General features: G+C 38.7%; 1 protein-coding gene across 2 annotated transcripts; it reads right to left on the minus strand.

The window, feature by feature from the left end:
* Positions 1 to 1,120: 1,120 nt before the first annotated feature.
* Positions 1,121 to 12,087, minus strand: LOC108900517 (histone-lysine N-methyltransferase SUV39H1). 2 transcript variants are annotated; one of them, XM_018701616.2, is made up of 6 exons: positions 11,997 to 12,087; positions 10,969 to 11,114; positions 8,604 to 9,263; positions 7,936 to 8,082; positions 3,657 to 3,786; positions 1,121 to 2,237 (listed from the first exon to the last, which is right to left on the minus strand). In XM_018701616.2, the coding sequence occupies exons 1-6, from the start codon at positions 12,013 to 12,015 to the stop codon at positions 2,104 to 2,106; spliced, it is 1,236 nt and encodes a 411-aa protein (XP_018557132.1). In that variant the 5' UTR covers positions 12,016 to 12,087; the 3' UTR covers positions 1,121 to 2,103. The 2 variants fall into 2 exon arrangements, with proteins under 2 accessions (XP_018557132.1, XP_050926966.1); XM_051071009.1 differs by lacking the exon at positions 11,997 to 12,087 and adding an exon at positions 11,329 to 11,923.
* Positions 12,088 to 17,016: the final 4,929 nt, after the last annotated feature.

Below are 17,016 nucleotides of genomic sequence, written 5' to 3' on the forward strand. Positions count from 1 at the left end.
TTTTCCCATCACTACCTGGACACAGATATCAGACAGCACATCAGTCAGTCAGGTAATCAGAGTCACAACGCGCTCCAGACTGTTTCTGAGAGCATTATCAATCTTCTTTTGACCCAGACACTGGCCATCTGGCTGACTTATCCACCTTTCAGTGGCATCAACCACCTGTGTGTCTCCGGTTGGAGTCCTGATCCTCCACAAATCCAGCAAATCCAAAGCAATCCCTGCCACACAAGGTGAGACAGACATTCTCGTGGTGAGATGGTTGGCTTTTACACCACTCTGACCTACAAGCTCTCAGAGCTGCACTCACAGAACTAGGCCAGACTTTGGTGTCATGACGGTGGCACAGACTGATGATGGAGTTAACAGTGAAGTAGGAGACATCCTGTGTCCTGTTCAACTGAACAACATTAACATACTCTGGATTTTTCAGTGAAGACGGAAATGTCATGTGAGGAACTTTTAACTAGGTGGTTATTATGGAAAAACATTCAGACATGAATTATCATTCCAAGCGAAGTCTTACAACACACCCACAGGGATCTTAAACTACATGAATGTAGCTCTGCTTCTTAATGTAGACTTTGGAATGAAAAGTGAAGAACAAAAAGAGACATGTTTTGGGGTAGGTGCAAAACCAACATGAATAAGTGCCATATGTAGTAAACACAGTATAGAAGGCTGATTGGTCTGCAAACTCATATAGAATTCCCCGCATTTGGAATCATGATTCACTTGCTTCAAATTCATTTGTTTCATGCCTTCATTCAACTCTGGTGTTCGACCCTCTACATTTTAAAACTGGAAAACTTGACAATAGATTTATTTCTTTTTTTTTTTTATAAAAGGAGTATTGTGTAAGTAGCTAATATATTTTTCTGATCTAAAGCAGATGTATGGGGGTGGGGGTGTTAGAGAAACAGAGGTTATTAAAATAAAAGGCGATGAAACTCAAAACATTTTCTGTTCAACACTGCAGTCAGTAAAGGCTAGTGGTACCATCTAGTGGTAACATGTGTTGCATACTTCAAAAGTGAGGATTAAAACATACACACAGCCCTATCCAGCCCATGTCAAATTTAGTAAAACTACAACAAGGGAAACATGAAGGCATCAGTTAACCTTAGAACCATTTATTTACATTGTTTTTGTTCTCCACCTATGACACATTAATAAAAAAAAGTACTGGTACCTAAAATCTTTAAATATGCACAGTAAAATACACAGCTATTTGACCACAAACACATACTTTACAGTCACAAAAGTGACTAACTTAAAGGATCAGTTCACCATTATCAATAACTGAAGCCTTTAACTCAAAAGAATTTCCCAAACAGCGAAAATGAAGAAGTAAAACACGTCCTGAAAGTTGAAATTTTGTGATGCCCCAACCTTTCTCCACCACTACTGTTAGTGAAAGGATGGCAGTGTCTGAGGAGGTGTGTATGGTGATGACAAGGTAAGACAGAACCTACACACTGCAGTACAAGAATGAAAGTCTGTTACAGGCCTCGTCTCAGTTGGATCAGTATTAGAATATGTTGACTGTTTGTCCACAGCCTTTTGTGAAACTGTATGACCATTTCTTTAGATGGAAGTAACAAAATAAAGTTAAAAATAACAAGGTAACAAACAGAGGTCAAACAGGTCTCACTTTTGCTCATCAATTCTACCAGTTACGGCACTACACTCAGCATGTTAACAGCTGAGAAAAGAACACAGAGGTCAACAAGCAGCAGCCAGACTATCAGGCAGGTTGGAAACATACTGACTGTTACTCAAAAGTAAATGGCAGTTGATTCTTGTACTGCACTACTATAAAGGCCAGATCATTTGCCTATTTTTACTGATATTGCCATTTAAAGTGGACGGCGAGAGACATAAGTACATAAATGACCCACTGATGCAGTCTTCAATTTAAATCATAAAATCATGAAACTCTTTTGTTTGTTTGTTTGTCTCATCTTGGGAAAAGTGTGTCATGTTCATACGCTGGTGGTAGATTTAATTTTTCATGAAGAGAATAAAAAATAAAACTTCTTTTAAAAATCTGTACAATTTTCCACATCTTTACACAAATAACGGTGTTATGTTCCCTTTTTAGAACAGGTATTTTCGACAAGAGTCTGATCCACACCGGCACTCCACTCGAATCCTCTTCTTCGGAGAGCTGGGGAGTCCTGCTAGACTAAAGCTGGAGTCCATTTTGGTGCTTTCTGTGTCAACTGGATCAACTGGAAGCAAACAGAAGCTGGATTTGACAGGGTTCAGTTGAAAGGTCAGCTCTTATTGACTGTTAAACACCAAGTTAACTGCTTGAACACAGCACCTTAACAAACTCATCACCCCTCCATGTAGACAACTGGTGACAGCATGGTGAATGTAATGGTGTAAGAAAGTGTAGTAAAAGTAGATTTAGTGTTAAATTAATCTTAGAAGTCCACTCAAAATTTAAAAAGAGAAAAAAATCTGCTGCCCTTGTAACCATTACCATTTCCATAGTAAATGGAAAAAATGTGTCTTTTCCCACAACCACTTACACACAGCCTCGCAAAAGAGTATTTATCCTAGATATTCAAGCCTGTACAGAGAAAGGGGAACTGAATGTTATTTGATTCAGATTTCATCATTAGATTTATCTAAATAATTTAAGATGTGTCTGACACAGGTGTATCCTGCCAAATCTCACATACCTTACTTTTAACTACTTTTAACTAATAACACTCACATATGCAGCAACATGCTTCCACAGCAGTACTTCACTAGAAAGCCATGGTGACAAAACATAGTTCAGTAAAGAAAGGACTGGATTTTGATTGGCTTTAATTTAGCCAATAATAATCCATTAAAATAGGTGCAGTAGTAGGCCCAGCTAAGGACATGTCAACATTGTGTTGCACTTGTTGACTAACCACAGAAAGAAGCAGGTTATCATTACTATATCTGTGTTAGGGATGGGCATTTTAATTACTTTTTGAAGTAGCTTAATCAAGCCAATTTAAGTTGATTAGTTATAACGTCATAATTAGGGCTGGGTACCGAACTTCGGTTCTTTTATGGCACCGACCGAAATGCTTCGATACTACCCAGTATCAAAAGATGCCTTGTTTTTCTGTGCCAGGCTCTTATTAAACGTTAAACTTGATAGTGAAACTACTAAAACAATAACATAATGCCGTAATTTGCTTCTTTTTATTGACGTCTGTTCAGTCTTTTGTTTACACCATACAGAGCGAGATGCAGCAGAGATGTGGCACTTGGCAGAAACAGAACAATATACATTAGTTCCACTTCTCTATGAAGTAAGACAAATAAGACAGAGAAAGAACAGAAAAAGAAAACAGAAGAGAAAGAAAGGTAAATTTAACTAGCTAACATTAAATTTGGAAAATTGAAAAAAAATCCTAGTTTCTTTAACAGCCCTCTCTCTGTGCCATTCAAGGTGTGCGTGTGTGTTTGTGTGTTTTTGTGTCAGGTACAGCCCTAATGTCCACCTGTCACCTGCCAGCTCTCTAAGAATACTGATGATAACAGAGGGCTAGATTCTGAACTTCACCCCTTTGATTGTCCCTTAAAGCTTATCTAAAGCCCATTTTGTGCCAAAGTTTAAATGAAAATAAAGGTTTCAAATCTGCTGAGTAAATGACACTTACTTTGCATCTTGTAGTCAAAGGTGAGCTCCTCTCCTGCCCGAATAGCCCGTGTTGAAAACAATGCGATTCTTGGGAGCCTCTCATCAATGTTGTCAATGAACACATTGAATACCTGCAGGTTGGGGCTACACTGCAAAAACAACACAACATGGGTTAGGAGCTTTTCAACCACACTCCAACTATGCTTTAAAATATCAATGAACAACAAAAGAAATCAGTTTTGAGCTTCCCATTCACACACATGCATTCACGCTAAGGATGGCCATTTGAGGAAATTTCCTGGATCAATCATCATGAAAATTAACAACCAATTGTCAAATACTGGTACCCATCAGTTTTTTTCTGAAAATGCCTTTAGAAGAAAATAGGCTTCTAAACAAAGTGTATATCCTTAATGAAATCTTTATTCCAAGAGGAAATTAGAGACCAAAAACAATCCTCTTCCATCAAGCATTTAAAGTGAAACTAACAGAAAGCAAAACAAAAAACAGCCCCTGCTTTAATTCTTTGTAGAGTTTCTATGAGCCTGGTGATGGTGTGTCGTGATGGAATGCAATATTCTGGTTACATTGTTCAAATGGTACATCATTGGGGTCATTGCTGTGTTGTAGTTACACACGGCATTGCAATGTTTACAATGAGCTTCGTTATTCCTTCACAAAATGCTCAGTCACCAAACTTCACCTTGGTTTCTTCATATTTACCTTTGATTTCTACAACAGCTCAAAGACACTTTGGTTTTCTCCATTAAATATTAACTGTGCCTCCTGCTGGCTGCTGCTACGCAGTGACAATCATTATATTGTTTCAAAATGCACAACAAGCTTAGAGCTACATGATTAATCGTATCAAAATCACAATCTCGATTCAGAGCTCTCTGCGATCTCATTTTTAAATCTGCTGAGTTTTCATCAGACACCCGCTGCATCAAAACGAACACTCCTATCTCCCTCAGCCAATGACAATGTGCCATTGCACCACGTGATTAAGAGCAGCAGAAACTCAAATTAAACCCGGCGAGAGCGAGTGAGTGACAGCGGCTAATGACAGTGAGGCCAGACGTTGTGTTATTAATTAAAACTAAAACGGCAAAATGAATCCAGAAGAAAACACTGTGGCACTGTGCTCGTGACGAAAAACAATTAGTCAGTTTCTTGCGGCGGGCATGCAGCTGTCAGCAGGCAGGTAGAACTCACCTGATATTGGAGCAAATCAGAGCGAGTCACACTGCCTGCATCACACTGTCACTCTGCCCTCTGTTTTCATCAAGTATCTAACTCCTCAGTTAGTTTTGTGGTTTGGTCACTTTAAGACAAGATGTGGTTGTAAAGTTTACAGCCTGTCACTCTGTTGCTCCTGCAGTGCTCTGTGTGTGTGAATTCTGAGGCAGCTGAAAAAAAAGAGTAACGACTCGTCCTCTGACATTCTGTGAGTCAGATCAGGGTAGTCCTGACTAATGTATCCAATAGTCAATATTTAGGGGTCAGCCTTAGAACCTTACACAGTTTATTACTATACCTGACAAGCCTCCAATAGACACAAGGAAATTACAGACTTGATCAAATACCACTTATCTATCTACTACCGCCAAATATTCAATTCAGTTCAATCCAATTTATTTATATAGCGACACAACAGAAGTTAACTGAAGGCACTTTTCATATAGAGCAGGTCTGGGCCGTACTCTTTAAGATATGGCCTGTCCTATATCAGGTACCATTATATTTTCAGGGTCAAGTTTTTCCAGCTCCAGGCAATTATGTTTTTTCCCTGAGGGAGTCATCCCAGAAGGGATCAATAAAGTCTGTCTAAGTTTAAGGCTGTGTTCGAAACCGCATACTAACGTACTATTCATACTAGGTCTGACGTCAAAGTTAGTATGTAGTGTGTTCACACTGCATAGTATGCGAATTTTGTGTACACGAGAAATGCCCGGATGTATACTAAATCGGCAAGAATTTCAGAGTATGCACCGTGAGCTTACTCAACATACTCAACTGCCCCACAATGCATTGCTTTCCGTCAGACTGCGTACAATGGCGGACCTTCTTATAAGCAATACATAAGAATCATAATAATAATAGTAATAATAATAACTGATTTTAATGAAAGAGACCTTTTTCTTTTCTTTCTTTTTTCTTACTTTCCCCCAATCTTAGCAGTTCACATCACATTAATTTACTGGGAGCTAGCAATATGACTGAAACTTGACTGTGTTTTAATACTTCTGAGGGAAATCCAGAATTGATGTATATCTGGATAATATACCGCAGACGAAGAGCCGATCGCCTCCGTCGTCTCCGTGGCTGGAAAGAGGCATAACTGAAGCCTGGGACCCAGGATAACGCTGGTAAACAAGGTAGGCCAGCCAGCGGCTCTCCCCAAATCTCCGAAAACTTCAGGAGCAGATTTATGAACAGGTGTTTATAACACAAACTAAATACAAATTATAAATTTAGATGGCAATATTGTCGCCTAAAAAAAATAATCAATGTACTAAAAGGACAGAAAAATTATCAATAAACATGAAAAATCTTTGCTTTAAATCGCCGCCAGTTGTTGCTGTTGCCGCCGGTGGTGTGAAATGCATTCTGGGATACTGGTAGTATGCTTCAGTGTGAATGGCCACCTACTTAAACGCTCATTTAGTAGGCAGTATACAGTATATACTGTTTGAGTATGTAGTAGACAGTACGTTAGTATGCGGTTTCGAACACAGCCTAAGTCTAAGCTTCCAGAGGCCTGTACTATGAAGCAAGTCCCATTTAGTCTGGCTCTCTTGAGGTTATCTGGTTTCACTGAGTCATTGTGACTGCACTGGTCATTCTGGATAACCTTTATCTATACAGTTGGTTATCAGCTGGCTCTAAGTAAGTAAGTCTCCACTTACTACACGTAACATACTCTGAATATTGTCTCCAATATTACATATCATTAACACAAACACTCAATCCAATACAGAAAAGGGACTATAGTACGTTCTAGGCATGGGACATATGAAAATTTCCTGTCACGATTATTAAGGCCAAAATAACTGCAATTAACAATATTATCATGATAATCATTAAAATAGGTTTTAAAATAGCAACAACTGAAATCACTTTACATTACATTTTGGTAAGAAATAAAAAATTACAAAAATAAATACAATAGGCTACGTCAAATGAGAAGATGGATTTTCTGTCAAATATTAATGTTCTAATTGATTTGAACTGCTCCTTATGGGAGCAGTGGTCAAATTAATGCTACAGTTAAAGTCTGTGTTTTTATGAGTGGGTCTGAAATGGTGGCTTGCACTGGAATCACCACTCAGCATAACCCTGCCCTTGAGACTGTGACTGTGACCGTTATAAATAGCAGAGCTGCTTTAGCGCTCCTCCCACTCAACTATTACAAATACTGCTAGCTAGCTGTGCCATCAAACCAATCACGCACCCCGATTACCCCAAGCACTTTTTTCTGTGGTGTGACTCAGAATGCCATTAGTATCACTGCTTTACAAAATCTGTAGTGAACTGCAGTCAATTCGCTGGAGACCGCAATGTTACCAGGCTAACGTTAGCTTAATTCACTGGTGACTAAAACAGCATCATAATGTAACAAACATTTAGATAAACGTCAATATTAGTATAACCAAACCAGCACTTGCTACATTAAGTAAATGACAGTAACATTAGTTATTTTTACCTGGAGTGCTTTGTTCTTTGTTTTCATCTAATTTGACTTTCTTTTGCTGGGGATACAATAGGCAAGCTAAGCCTGCAGCCATGGTGACAGGCTTAGTATTTTGGAATGACTAGAAAGATGCAGCTCCCCCTTGTGGCAATTCAGTATAAATCAGAACAGGACTGTAAGTGGGCAAGCTAGATGCTAGCTAGCTTTTCTGTAAGTCAGTCATGAGGATATTAACGATTATCACCATTCACAATTATTCAGATGATGGAAATTCACTGCGATCAACTTATTGCACGGGTTTTTGATCACAACGCAAGCAATACAATCATATATTGTCCCATCCCTAGTACTTTCTGCCATTGACTTGACTTCTACTTCCATTTATTCACAAGTCATATACCTGATTATTGATTGTGTCTCAAAAATGACCTAATGTTATAACAGGCAATACTAAAGCAGAAAGCAGCCCTGTTTTAAAGACAGCAATGACTGAGACGCTCACCGCTACATAGATCTCAATACAGTGCTTAGCCCTGCCAACAGACACTGATGTTTCAACTTAGCTGCCTGTAGTATATTCTATACACAGTTTGAAGACACTCACACTGTGGTTGACAAAGTGGGAGATGTTGCCTAGGTGAGTTGCATCCACTGTGTACACATCCTCCACATAGTCCAGGTCGAACAGGTATGTAGAACCTTGACGGTCATACACCTGACCCCTCCTCTCTGCTTCATCTGTTGTGATGATCTGGGTGAAACACAACAGGACATTGCTTGAAACCAGTGCTTTAATGTAATATGTCATTTATGGATATGACACAACAATAATGATTGATTAAATCACATCAATTCTCACTCAACTGATGTTGAGCACTATTAATATAAAGAACAGAGGTGGCATCAACAAATCCCAACTGACTAGAAAAAAATCTAACCACTATGCAATCTACCTGAAAAGCCATGTGATAAATCCTACCTTTAACTCTGTGGGTTCGGTTTTTGTTGACTGCGTCAGCAAGGATTCATTTTTGTTAGTGTTGTTCTGTATATATTAAAAAGGCATTTCAAGTGCCTTTCCATCATTAATAAGCATGGACAAATAATATTACAAACATCTTTCAGTATTACTTATGCCTTAAGCAGGTGCCATCTGCTGGCTGCAATTGTGTCCTGACTCTGTCAAAACATTATTGCATTGCTAAGCTTAAATTATTGATAGGATATTAAACACAGTTTAACAGCCCCCTTCTGTCTTTAACCAGCTCTTACCTCTCCAACGTACTCCATGACAAATGTGTTCTTCTTGATATGCTGCAGTGTGCGGACACCCCATCCTCTACCATTCTCTGTCTTAAAGATGCACAGGTCGAACTGAATGCCCTTCTGCACCACTCTGTTGGGACAATCAGGACCACAGCTGCATCGGGAATTACACTCATATATGGGCTGTCCCGGACGGATCCGGATCTGCCCCTTATCATTATAGGCCATTCGGTGCAAGGAGGCTCCAGGACAGCAGCCATTCATTGGCTCCTCTAAACAGTCCTTACACTCACAACCCACAGCCATCTCATCTAACACGATGCCCTGACCTACTTCATAGTTGTTGATGTAGGTGAAGTTTCTTGGGGGGCCCTCAAGGTCCACTTCATTCTTGACAAAAATGCGACCTGGGTGGTTACGAGTATGATTCAAATGGGCCTCCCAGCGCTGCAGACTCTGACGTAGTTTGGCTTTCTGGACAAGGATTGAGGAAACTTCCTTATCTAGCTTTTTAGGGATGGAGCGTCTCTTGTGGCGCCTCAACTCCTCATCAAGGTCCAAGTGGAACTGTTTCATCAGTTTGGGGCATCTGAGGTTCCTCTTGGGTTCCCAGGTATTCTCCAACTCTGGGAACCCCCTCCACTTTACCAGATAGAACTCTTCCTCCTGAAATACATAAATTCAATTAGGGAGCAGGCAGGATTTTTTGTCCAATTTTTAACATATACATCCTTTACCATGTCAACACTGACAACAAATGCTATGCTAATGTATGGACAAAATCATTATTTTTTTATTATCTAATACCAATTAGAGTGCTCGTTTTCTTGTTTCCTCCAACGAATTCAGCAGCTACTCTCTTTCTCTGCCTGTTAGTCAAACAGTCTAAAACCTCAAAAGCATTTATCTCTCCATGCCTCCCAAAAATTTCCACCCCTACACATGTAGATGAGTTAGTTTTCTTTCAGAAAAAGATAAAGTGCTGCTTCTGCAATGTGTGATAGGACTATAGAAGTAATGATGCTATAACAACATAAGTGGTTTATAACTTAAATATCTTAGGCCTAAGGTAAGCAATGTGGATAACATCCTACATAACTTTTTACCATGATATTGAACACTTTATGGAAAATCTAATGCACAATAATACAAGGTATTTAAGCAAATTCATACAAAAATCAGATTGAAATCTTCTATCATCAAAAAGTAGTCCTGCTTGCTATGTATCAATTTGCACAGCCGCAGCAGAAATATTGAAAGGATTGATACCACAGTATAACAACGTTTTAAAATGTATTTTTTAAAATACTGTCTCAAGGTACATTAACCCTATTATTAGGAACAATGTTAAATTGTTAACTCTCATAGTATCACAGTTTAAAATATATACTGGGCTTACAATACATTTCCAATTTGCCTCTGAGCTTTTGTTTGAGACAGTGTTTGTTTCTGTACAGCCATTTTAATTTCTGTATGTGTCACTGAAAAGGGAAGTTGCTGTGGGAAAGTATTAAAATTCTGCTGCCGTGCAGGGGATGGCATTAAGCTGGGCCAGTGGCTTTTCAAGATCACTGGCACCATCATGGTAACCACTTGCCCAGGAACATTACATTTAATTCGGCAAATAACAGTTAAAAAAACGTGCTGTGATTGTGCTACCATAGCTACAAGCTCCAGATTAATGTACACATTGGAAAAGACAACAAGCCATTCCTACACTGGGTGAGCACCTACGTGTGTCACCATTGACCTGCATAGTGCAGTTAACGCGCTGCCGCTGGCGTTCACAACAGACAAAAAAACACACATCACAGTACCCCTATATTAACTCTAGATACTTTTTTAACCCAATGGATGATTCAAAATGTATCTTGGTATGTTCGATTTGTTTCACTTTCTAAATTAACTAAACTAACTTGTTTAGAGATTATTTGTTGTGTTTGACAGATATCATTCATTCTAGCTCTTAATTAACATGCATTACTGTTTTTAGTTAACTTGTGCCCATGTCATTTAAAAATGTTTTACTACCCAAATTTGGTAACATTGCGGTCACATCATGACTGTGTTCAAAATGTAAATATAATCACTGCTCCTTATATATCAGTAGCTGAAACCTAGCACAATTCATTACAATCTTTTGAATTTTGTAAATTAAGTTCACTGCTGTTTTGACTGCTCCTCCATGTATCCCCTAGCAATTGTGAAAATGCTAGATTCACCCACAGTGTTTATCAGAATCAGAATAACAGTAACCTGAAGTCACTTGACAGTATATTGATTATATAATACATACTTCCTAACACTTGCAATCTATCATAGATAAGTAGATAGTAGTAAGCAGACATGTGTTATAATACTGATACTATACCTTAGTCTTCTTGTAGTCACAGAGGAATTCCACCTCATACTCATTGACATTGGCTTTGTTTACCCCAAGCTGTTTACAGTGAAGCCCCTTTCTGCGACACAGGGCTTCCAGCTCATCCCAGGACATCTTACAAGGCACCCTGCAATCTGACACACCAATTCTCTTTAACTAGTTAGTGTCAAACGCACTGAGGCTACGGCAGATTTCACTTAAAAGACATGTGATTTAAACTGGCACTGCTCATAGCTAAATATGCAAAGATGTAACATGATCTGATAGATACGACATTGGATGCATGACTTAATTCGGCATGCATATAACCCAGTGAAGAGCATTTTATCTCAACAAGAGGCAGCTTACAATCTGATAATTCCTCCTTCAACCGCCAAACACAGAACTCGAGGATGACACCAAGACAGTCTAAAGCATGTTAAAAGCAGAAAGATTACTGAACTAAGCAGTGCCTAGAACAGGAACAGTTGTGTAAATCCACAAGAAATCTTTTGGCTCTCTGAAAGAAACCGTTCCTTGCATTTACTCAGCAAAATTTCGTGAGATAGAATATGTTACAATATGGCGCCATATAAATGACAATGAAGTACGTATTAGCAAAAAAAACCACATTAAATGCCATTTAAACATTTACGTGGCGCTGCATGGCGCGTGGAGCTTGTCGGGTAGTTTTGCCCGCTAAACCACAACAGCCTGCCCCCATAATTCAAACTGCTAAACTAACTTCACAAACTCAACCATTAATGCTTCCTAAATTAGGCAGCACACTTATAAGCTTAAATGCGGTTACTCGGAATCACAAGTAGATGGTTTCCTCACAAAAGATGCGAGGTTAAACTGCACAAGCAGCTTCGGAAAACTAACTTACACTCCTAAAGTCACCACAATGCCACCGCTCTGTTAATGTTATCTGAAATAGAGGGAAGCGTGCATATTTGATGTGTTTCAAGGGACTGCACCAGACTAAGACAAATAATAATGGTAAATAAACGTATAATGAAATAAAAAGTCACTACCTTTCAAATTTTCCGCCATGTTTTCCGCACAGCCGCCAATACAGGAGTAACTACACTGGTGGGGAGGTTCTTGCCGCAGAAAACACTGTAGTGGCTGCTGATTGGATGAGCGTCATTTGGTAGCTCTCTCATTGGTTCACATGTAAGTCGATCAGAGGGTCGGCCGGAAAACAATAGAGTTCAGCAAGAAGTTAGAACAACCATGGATGTACAATAAGAACTGGATACGGTGCCGCCGCTCAGCCTCGCAGCATTTTTTTTCGAGTGGCCACTTGCGGTACTGCAACGAAAAATTTCCTACGGCCCAAGAAGCATTTCCCCATAGGCTGTTGTAAAAGAGACGCCCGTAAAACAGTTGACAGGGCACCTCCAGCTATAAACAGAGTCAATTATGAATCTTTGTATTTTTTTTTATTTTTATGCAATGAAGTTTTAATCTTTGTAAAGCTTCTCAAAAGCACAGGAAAAGCCAAGAAAAGTCATGTTTGGCTGAGTGACTTCACGACCGTGTTGTGTTGCACAGCCAGGTTTTAACTGAGGCTTCAACCTCAGAAGCTGTCACAGCTGGAGAACTAACTAAGAGCATGACAGAATAAGATAATGAGAGGATTGCAGTTGATTCATCTGGAACAACTACGTTTAGCCTGGTGGAGCCACAGCTGGGGCTCCTACAAATCTCCCACACTGAGTGAGCCTGAATTCACTGTATATTGTTAAATATTGTTAAATAATTCCCAGACTGTATTCCCACTGTAGCTGGGTTTTGTAAGTTCATAACACCAAACCCAGACAATTTCAAGGCACAGCATTTTATTCAAGCTGCAAAGATGAAACACTGCAACCCACATTTTATCATGTAAATTTCATCAAAAAATATTGTTTTACCACACAAACATTTTCATGGTCAGGACAGACACTTGTATCCACCTACATAAAATGGAATGATCCACCATACATCATGAAGGAAAACAAGATGAAAGGAACATTTTATGTAAACATATGAGGAGACTCAGTACAGAAACAGGAACAATAGGGAACAATAGGAACAATAATTCCAAAATATTTTTGTATTTGCTTAGTTTATGTCCTCCCATTATTTTGGACAAGCTTTTATTGAAATCGATAGAAATAAAAGCAAAGGTAAAAGCTACTGTGAGGAGGAAGATGTATTTCTATGGCATTTTGCTTTTGTAATACGACACATTCATCTTACCACTGTGGGAGAAAAGAACTCAGACTGATCTATGTGATAGTGTTGGACAATCACACCAGGATAAAATTGTTAGTTTCTAGCAGAGGATGGTTTTGATCCATTGACCTCTGGGTTATGGGGCCAGCACACTGCTGCAAACTGCCCCAGATGGGATTCAAACCCACAATCCCTGGTTTAGGGGGCCACTGGGTCTCTCTCTTGTCACAGATGCAAATACATAAATTTAAAAAACGCACCTTGGAGGATGCAAAACTGGACAATGGGAGACAATATGGCGGATTGTGTTTAGCCATAGACCTGTTTGCCTTAAAGTCTTATAGTATGTCTGTTGGAGTAACACAGGGTTGTGTATTCTCTCAAACAAGAATCCACATCCTCAGGATCCGACATCTTTGGGGAAGCCAACTCTCTATTACTGGGAAAACCCAGTAATAGAGTGATTGATATCCAGTTCCCCCCTTAATGCATACGTTGTAGAGGTTACTTACTGTGGTTCAAAGCTAGGTTCCAGAGAGACAGACTCACGTGTACTGTATTTCCTCAAAGTTAAATGTGTGTTGTTGTCTTTTATTTCTTTGAGGCAATGTGTTTATGATATTTTGTTAATGATGTTCTACCTCACTTGTTATTGCTGTCTCCAATCTCTATCTTGTCCCTTATCACACCTTACACTTATTTCAATGATATCAATAACCATCACCTTGTTAATGTTCAGTGAAGAATTGAGCTCATTTGTTTGTGTTAAATAAATTACTTTGTATGTGCTTTCTGAAAATGGAATGTTTTTTATTGTCATAGGCAACTTATTGTAACTTACTTATTGCAGACCTCTGATTTTATGCAACATTCACATTAAGACACAAGGGGCTGCCCACAGTAAATCCTCACGGTTGCCCCAAAGGGCAAAATTGCTGTGGGCCCTGCATGGGCTAACACACAGGGGGCCCATGTGGGCATTCTTAGGGAGAGCTCACTATTGGGCTTGCCCACAGAAGGCCCACATAAGGGCTCCAAAGGGCAAAGGGGCTTAGTGTGATTAGTGTGGGTTTTTCCCTGCCCACACTGCCCCACAGTAAACCCACAACTACCCACAGTGGGAGTGTTGAATTTCCCCTTTTCTGTTTCACATCTTGACTCAACAGTCTCAACCAATTTTACAGATAATAAATCTCAACACATCTTAACAACTGAACAATTTTAGAGGCTCACTTTCTTTCCATCTTATATACAACTCCCCCACTCTTTTGCTCTGTGAGAGAATTGAGCTCTAGTTTGTCCTGCCAGGATTTTAAACCTGGGCTTGAATGGAGTCAGGGCCATTCTCATACACATGTGGAGGCGCTCATTGGTGAGCCTGGAACGATTTTTAATTGAGGTTGAGGGATTTAGTGGGAAGTATGAACAGAAATGAGTCTGTCCATTCCGGATTAAACGCTGTTCCTTATTCTCTCCCTTTCATCCGTCTGTTTTCTCTAAATGTATCGCTATCTTTCTTTTTCTTTCTACCGTCTTTTCATGTAGAATTTGCCTCTACTCTCTCATCTGTCTGCACTGTAGAGTCGCGATGTTTACCGCCTGGACTGTGCGTTTCCTCATCCATTAAACCACTACCGTAAAGACTACAAAAGCTGCGCCGGTGAAAATAGAAGCGCCCCGTCAGGTTTTAAATCATAACCTTCCTTTTTGGCTGTAGGTCCGGGTCCGTATAGCACAGGTTCTGGGTCCGGACCCAGAACCTGAAGTTCCCAGGGATGCTGATCATCTTCTCCTCCGTCGCCCACAGGCACCAGTGGAGGACTGTTGACCCGAGACAGTTAAATAAATCGAGTAAAAAAGAATATTCCAGATCTTTAAACACACTATCAGGGGCAATAAAGCTGCTGTAACTAACTACATTTATGTTAGAGCAGCAGCCTCATTGGCTTGGATATTACACATTACATGAGGCCCATGTTCAGTTTGTCAGAAAATAGTCGACAATAAAGGAGTTTTACCTTCAGATTTTATGCACTAATTTTTATTTTTACAACATTAAATACAATTTGCTATTTAATAGTGTCTTAAAATAAATGAATATTTAATTAATTTATCCTGAATTTAGCCTTGGAAAACAGTGAACAAATAGAAGTGTGGGTAATTAAGCATAACTGTAGCACTGCGCTCCCTTTCTCATTTAAAAACTGTCCAAAACACATCATGATAAATTACTGCTCAACACGAATTAACCACGCTATTAACAACGTTACCGTTTAATACTATCTTACTTTTTGAAACATTATCTTCACCGTTAGTTGCTGTTGACATTTGTATAAACACATCCGTGCTTTAAAGCCAAGCTAGTCCCGTAGAAGTTTTATCATACATCCATGAAGTCCGCTAGCATAGCATGCATAGCACTCATGAACAAGCCACACAGGACCAGAACACGTTTCGTTCGTTCTCATAGCCCAGAAGTATGGCGGGAGTAACATCACTGTGCATATTCAATGGACCGCAAAACGCAGAAGTACACCCGGAAGCCAGAAACTTAGAACAAATATATTGAAAACTTAAAATTTACAAACAAGTATGACAATATATAATTCACATTTTCAATAATGCATCCTTAAAGGAAACAGCGCACAAAAGACCAACAGCATCAAGTGTAAAACTCACTGAAATGAAATTTTAAAAAATGCAATTAAATGAAGGGAAATAATAAATAAACAGTAAACTTACAGAGAAAAACTTGAATTCAGTCTAGTATTTTAAGATATCATACAAATTGTGTTCTTTTGGTCCTTTTAAAAGTTTTAGGAATTTCAAATACAATTTAAATTCATTCAAAAAAATAAAAACTAATCTGGGTAATGATTTCATAAATCTTGTGGATAAAGAATTTTGGAAGACATATAATGACATTGCAACAGAGTTCATTATTCTTGTTTGGCAGGATCCAAAGGTTATGTCATCTCTGGAGAGAGAAGCTGGGAATGATGAGATCCTTTCCTGCCAGAATGTATGTACAATGTCACAGGAGAAGAACATATGGTCTGTATGCACGTGCATGCATTATCATCAATACCAAAGCAAAGTCTGAGTAATTCTTTAGAAAGATAAATGTTGTTCATAATTTTGAAGCGTGTTTCTTTCGCTTTGGGGGGTATAGTGAATTTTAGATACATTGTTCTTAGTTTATTGATTGAATTTATGTAGGATGTCATTTTTGTTTTGTTGTCTGGAAAAAAAGATTTTCAGTCAGACAATAGATAGATTCCGATAGAGAGATTACTGCTTTTTTTTTTTTTTTTTTTTTATCCAGGATGAAGTTCCTTGAATTGACAATGGGGCTAGTTGTGGTTGTATAGGTTGATATGTCAGTATATTTCTTATCAGGAAAATACAACCTTGGGGAAGTGTTTTATGTAGTTTAGTAAAGTCTGATTTTAAAGGGTTAAAATTATTTTAGTTTTTAGAATAATTGGTTTAAGACCAAAAGGAGCTGCTGTTTTTTTTTTTTTTTTTTTTTTAGTTTTAAGGTACCACTGAGACAATCAAAATCAGTAACTTTAACTCAGTAGAACTATTTTGTTTACACAGTTTACACATAGGATCTGAGGTTGAAATTCTAAAAATCATAAATAAATACACACCCTTGGCAATATTTATGCCCAGCCAAGATGATCATAAAATCAGATAAAACAGACAAAAATGTCACCTGTGCAAAATCAGCACAGTCCAAATTTACAGTGTTCAGGATTTCTGAATTTGAAGAATGACATGAAAAACACAGTACAATAAAAAACAAATTTCTGATTTTGGGTGAAA

Source organism: Lates calcarifer, linkage group LG6, assembly GCF_001640805.2.
Source record: "Lates calcarifer isolate ASB-BC8 linkage group LG6, TLL_Latcal_v3, whole genome shotgun sequence".
NCBI lineage: Eukaryota > Metazoa > Chordata > Actinopteri > Centropomidae > Lates > Lates calcarifer.

What these genes read in the sequence shown, in the direction of transcription:
- LOC108900517 (XM_018701616.2), bottom strand. An exon ending in GTGACTACAAGAAGACTAAG is followed by an intron (nt 9,264 to 10,968) that starts GTATAGTATCAG and finishes TATGTATTTCAG; the next exon opens with GAGGAAGAGTTCTATCTGGT. An exon ending in CTTTGACTACAAGATGCAAA is followed by an intron (nt 2,238 to 3,656) that starts GTAAGTGTCATT and finishes GTTTGCTTCCAG; the next exon opens with TTGATCCAGTTGACACAGAA.